Raw genomic sequence first — 6,000 nt, 5'->3', positions numbered from 1 at the left:
ATACTACCAAAAATGTCACTTTCGCCCCAAAAGACATGAATCCACCAAATTGCCCACAACTTCGACCAATCAAACTCGAAGGCATCAAAGTGCGTCCATACTTTCTGTGTCTTTATGCGTACGATGGAAAATAACTTAACATCTTGACTATATGAGCGAAAAATCGAATCGAAGTAAGCGATATATAGAAACGATGACAATTCGTGTGAATTTATGATTTTTGTTTGGATTCGTGCGAGAGGACATAATTCGTGTGGATTCATGTTTGAACTCGAGCGGGAGAACATGAACCTGGTGACATGGGTTTGAGTCCATGTGAAAGGCTACAATTTAGTTGAAATAACCCCGATTTTAGTTCAAATTTTCAAGTCACTGAAAGTTCGGATCGAAGAGAACGATTTAGCTAAGTTAGGTTACGAGGTTCAGAAACAACGTTCTAATTACCCTTTTTGGATATTTATCCAACCTTGAAAGTTTACGCGACGCGACTAAACGAACTTCTAAGCAGTTTCTGGAATAGAAAGTTCACTCTAAACTTGCACTGCACTTCCAAGTTGCCAAATAATTCTCGAGTATTTTAAGCACCGAATTCTCGAAGAACGTTTTCTACTTTTTCATTCTCAAGTCGTTCAAATTTTCACCTGTACCTTTAAACAGCCAGAAAGTTCACGTCGAAATGAATTACTAATGAATTCGAAAGTAGACCATTTCAGATACCGTGAAGCTTTTGTCGACGATGTTTAGCTGCATGAGTTGTTAGTGTATAAAACTATTTTTGTTTCAAACGCAAATAACAAATATATATATACATATGAAATATTAAAATCAATGAGTGATTCGAGAACAGTTGCCGGAGAAAGATGTCTTACGCGTTTAAGACAAATCGTAAAGGATGCGACAGATCTAACCTCAAATAACTCAAAATTATACTTTGCTAAAATGTTTGGTAATCAATATATCAACTTATGAGAACGATTTTAGATATTCAGAATTGTAAAGATGCGTATTAGTGTTATTCGTGTTCACGTCATCCACATTTCCATATGAAGTTTTAATTTGCACCCTATATAGAAAACTAGTGCTAGATTACTTGTTTACAAGAAGCAAAACCCGTCAAACCGGAATGAATAGTAAAACATCACTGGGAAAGGCCGTGTGTTCCGTTTTCATCGCATACGTCCAGAAAGAAAGAGGTGGCATCTTCTTTCCGTTCGACATCATATCATTTATCTGTGGCATAATCAATAACAAAAATGGGTGACATTGAAAACACGATTGATACTTCCACTATTGTGATAATTTCAGTCTACACGATAAGTTATCAATTTTGATCATAATGTTCCTATACGATTTTTTCATCGATGAAATGGAATTCTCTAGTAATTCTGAACTTGTCGTAATAGATTTTTTTGAAAAGACGTATTGAACGTTCAATGTGTTACCACCAAAATCAGTTTGTTTCAGTCGTCATTTATTCAATTGATCATTTACAAAGCCCAAACACGGACATAGTCGATTTCCATAGCCGCCTCTTCACCCCAGGTGCTGTACCAGTCGCCACGAGCATTCCAGAAACTTGTCATTGCTGTTGACTCTCCGTAGTACCATGGTTTCGGATGTGGGTTCGAGGCGCCATCTGGGAAAAAGTTTCCACCAACCGCTACATTCAACAGCAGGTGGAACTCCTGGTCGAACGGAGCCATCAGTTGACCCTCAGGCCAAGGATTTTCGTTGAATCCACCCAATCTCCAGAACCCTTCGTACGGAGTGATGGTGTGATAGACTTGATCGTTGATCGCGAACTGGATCACGTTTTCCGTCCAAATTAACTGATAGTTGTAGAAGAAGGTATGCAACCCATCGCGGTTCTCGGTGTTGCACAAAGCAGCACGATAATCCCAGCTTGGTCCAAAGTGCAAGCACGACCCAGTCTGTTTGATTCCGATGTGTTCATTGTTCAGCACGAGATCACGATTACCGCGAGCTTCCATCAGGTCGATTTCGCCAGACGCTGGCCAGCCGCCGTAAACCGAATATTTCGGCATCAACCACAATGCAGGCCAAAGCCAATCACCAGCAGGAAGTTTCGCACGGATCTCCAGTTTTCCGTATTTGAATCCGAACGAGTTATGCGTTCGGAGCCGCGCGCTTCGTACAGGATTCAGAATGTATTCCGGGCTACCTTGCCGTACGCATCCATGAATCTGTGCTGCCCAATCAGGATCGTCAGTGCACCTTGAATTGATAGAAAAATTATCTTTTCATGTTCACTTGAAACTCCTAGTAGTGTGCATTACCTGTTGAAATCGTCTTGTTCCCACAGATTAATTGAACCGGACGTAAGAAATTCTTCACCAAATTCGTCGGCAGTAAGCGTAGGCCTAAGAACGAGATTTCCATCCTTTATGTACGAATTAAGATCGCTTCCTGAGTACCACTGAAATTCACTGTTCTGGGAAAAGGAAATGTTCGCATCTAATTAGTTTCTTGCTGCCAATTCTTTTCTTGTTAATACCTACTCCACCTCCGCCAACGGTATTTTCGTGTTCCCAAACTGATCGATCAAGAGAATCAAAATTGTCCTCGAAAATCAACTGGCCCGAGCAGTACGGTCCTAGAGCGGGACGGTAACATTAACCATTGTTACAATTGCTTCACAAACAATCACTCACCTTCGGGAGCCTTCCATCCGGATGCCGACGTTGGAGATGGATCGCATTGTCCCCAGCAGACAGAAACAGCATTCAGCAGGAGCAGCCCTGCTGTTACAGCAGCAACGTAACGTAGCATTATTGAATGATTTTTACCGTCAGTCTTACCAGCGTCGATGTTTTATACCTCAAAATTATCTTATCACACCCGGTATCGAAGCTTGCGAAATACGAGACCCGTGTGAATATTGTATTATTAATCACGATATTGCAAAGATCCCCCCTCGAAGATTTCGCTGGGCTGTAGAAATGATACAGTGCTTTCACGATCTTCGGCAACAATAAAATTTCCAACGATGGTTAGTTAAAAAATTGTGATATATTTTCATTCTAAATTACCATGCTTTGACTGAACTTGTAACACGAACTCCTAAATGATCACAAAATGTAGAGGAGACCATTTATTGTCAAAACTACGACCCGAGAAACCTATTTCCAGGTTTCAAAAGAACGAGTTTAAGGTCCGAAACCATTACACGACTCAGTGACAGTCCATCGAAAAACCGCTATGATAACCTTCATTTTGTGTTTCGTTCAAATCGAAAAATCATTTTACATTCTGTGTTTCGATCGAGTTCGAGTGATAAAAATATCAATCAATATTTAATGCAGAACGGAAATTTTTACATTTGATACCAGTGAACCATGTGTGAATGTCTCCATGAGAATGCGTTCAACTAAAGGCTATAGCAGGATAAGCATGTGAAATCTGCCCCCAAAGGGAATTCATATTGTTAAACCACATTCGAAAGGTCATAGACTGAAAACAATTTTCTCAAAGTTTCAACCCTTTAACTGCCATATTGACGGAGCTAGGGTGGTTCTATTGATTTTTATTTTATTTGATTTTTGAAGAAACTGCTCCTCCGAAAAATTTGAAAAAAATCAGGTATGTTTAAGGTATTATGGGGATACTTTACAATTTTTTTTACAATTTTTGAATATGTATTTCTTTCATTAAAAAATACTAGAAAATTTTGAAACATATTTTTTCTCTCTTCCAATTTTTGCACCACCCTGGATTTTTTAGTGATAAATAAAGAATTGTTGGACGTGTTAAAATGGTATGTTTTCATATTTTTTAAAAATGTGGACGACCAAAATATTTAATTTTTTCTAAAAAATAAATAACAGTCGACCATGCGTTCCCATCAAATTCTGAGAGAAGGAAACGCATGGTGCTTTATCTTAGCAGTTTCTAGTAGTAGTCGACTATGCGTTCCCATAAAGTTCTCTTAAAAGGGAAACGCATGGTGCTTTGTTCTAGTAGTTTATGATGCAACTCAAGCGCAGGGCTTAGAAATCAACGTAACGAAAAGTAGGAAATGAGTATCAACCTTTGTATGATACATACACGATCATACTTCGGGTACAACCTAGAAAGCTACAAAGCAAGAACTTACTGGTATGTGGTTTATATATGAATGGTAGTAATATATGAACGTTGCGAGTATCACACATATGCAGTTCGGTTACGGCAGTCAAGAACTAGAGCGAGTGACTGTATATAAATCGTTTTGCACTGTTGGGTCTCGTACAACGCGGTTTTCTTTTTGCCAGCTCTGTACATTTCACTAAATACATAGCAAGTTGAAACAGCAGTGAATTTAATTTTTTCTTTTTTATATTGGTGTCAAACAAAAGTGGCCACTGATGAAGGTTGGAATCGATTTCTTAGAATTGTTTTTCCATAAATACGTTTATTTCTCAAGGCAATTTACATAAGTTGTTCTTCGCCGTAGCATCACTTTTACATAGAATTCTTATCCTAATATAATACTAATATAGTCACATCAATTTGAGTTTAATAAAGCATATTCCTCTTATTTTTTAAATATCATATTATTTAAACCAAACGATGAACTGCTATAAATTTTAAAATAAGCTGAAATTTTTATACATTTTGTGGTTGATTTCATAACCCACTTGGAGTTTTTTTTATCAGCTAATCATTTTTAATAAAATTTTGCTTTTGGATGAACTAATGGACGCAGTAGGAGTCAGAACTAACCCTCAAAAGGGTCAATTATTAAATTGAAACTTCAATTGTCTTTACGAAATGATAAAGAAGTTTCATGTAAGAAAGGTCACGAAAAAATTTCTGTAAATTATTGACTGTATTTTTCATTTAAATAGGAAATGGGATAAAAATGTTATAAAAATACATTGCTGTTTCAATGCACACATTTTCTCTCTGATTCTTTTCGTTTATTCTAGCTGTTCTGATTTAAGCATTTCTGACAATATTTTCGCCGGTCTTACAATTCTGGATAAAAACCGAGCATAAGGAAAGGTAGTGAATAATGGCGGCCTCGTGTAAACAGCAACCAACAGTTCTATTGCCAATAACGCATTCACAGCAACGGCGCTGGATTCCCAAATATCCAGTCGAACTTGTAGTGTACTCGATATAGTACTTGTAAGCTTTTAAAAATGAGACTTATTACCGGCCCGAATAGCTTTTTTGTGATCTGTGTGTCTCAATTGGGTCATCTCGTGATAAAGCTTTAAATCCAAAATTACTTGGCAGAATATCCTTTTCAAAAGCTTCTATTCCAGAGCTACGATATTCCGATACTTGTTGCTCTCGTTCTCGGATTGATAATATTATCTTATTAGAACTTCCCGTTCGCAATTTGAACAAAATTATTAAACCTGTAAAAACCTGGAAGCGTTCCTCTGAGAGTGAAAATCACTTACTGAGTTAATTATGTATTCTCAGATATTTTCTGGAAAATATGGAGCTTTCAACACAATATGCCCAAAAATTAAAGAGATCGATTCAGCGAATCAAGTTTTTAATAGACATGGTCGATAAATGCTTGATTTGAAATTATGCAAAGGTTATAACTCAAAAACGAAAAATAACGCATCACTATTTTTTTATACGAGGTCTGTTCAAAAAGTTCCCGGAATTTTTTAATTGCGCGCGTCTGGAGAGTCCGATGGTCAAATTTTTTTTTTATTGTGTTGGTACATATGTCCCTAATGTATGGTGAAATTTTCAGCTGTATTCATTGTTTACATTCTGTCTTGTAGCGGCTGGTGTAGACGTGTTTTTTTGAGTTCGGCGATTTTTGTTAGTTTAAACAATGGAAGAATTGAAGAGTCAAAGAATTTGTATTAAATATTGCGTGAAAAATTAAATAAAGTGTAACCAAGTGTGCGAAATGTTACAGAGAGCCTAAGGTAAGTCTGCTATGAAAAAAACAAGTATTTACGAGTGGTACAAGCGTTTCCAAGATGGCCGCGAAGACGTTGAAGACGACGAACGCTCCGGTCGACCCAG

General features: G+C 37.5%; 1 protein-coding gene across 1 annotated transcript; it reads right to left on the bottom strand.

The window, feature by feature from the left end:
• Nucleotides 1-1,429: 1,429 nt before the first annotated feature.
• On the bottom strand, nucleotides 1,430-2,795 carry LOC131439938 (beta-1,3-glucan-binding protein-like). The gene is made up of 4 exons (XM_058611050.1): nucleotides 2,673-2,795; nucleotides 2,520-2,614; nucleotides 2,298-2,452; nucleotides 1,430-2,235 (listed from the first exon to the last, which is right to left on the bottom strand). The coding sequence occupies exons 1-4, from the start codon at nucleotides 2,788-2,790 to the stop codon at nucleotides 1,488-1,490; spliced, it is 1,116 nt and encodes a 371-aa protein (XP_058467033.1). The 5' UTR covers nucleotides 2,791-2,795; the 3' UTR covers nucleotides 1,430-1,487.
• Nucleotides 2,796-6,000: the final 3,205 nt, after the last annotated feature.

The sequence above is a fragment of the Malaya genurostris genome, unplaced genomic scaffold, assembly GCF_030247185.1.
Source record: "Malaya genurostris strain Urasoe2022 unplaced genomic scaffold, Malgen_1.1 HiC_scaffold_17, whole genome shotgun sequence".
Lineage (NCBI taxonomy): Eukaryota > Metazoa > Arthropoda > Insecta > Diptera > Culicidae > Malaya > Malaya genurostris.
Note: the sequence above shows the minus strand (reverse complement) of the source record. Positions and strands in the feature narration are given on the sequence as shown.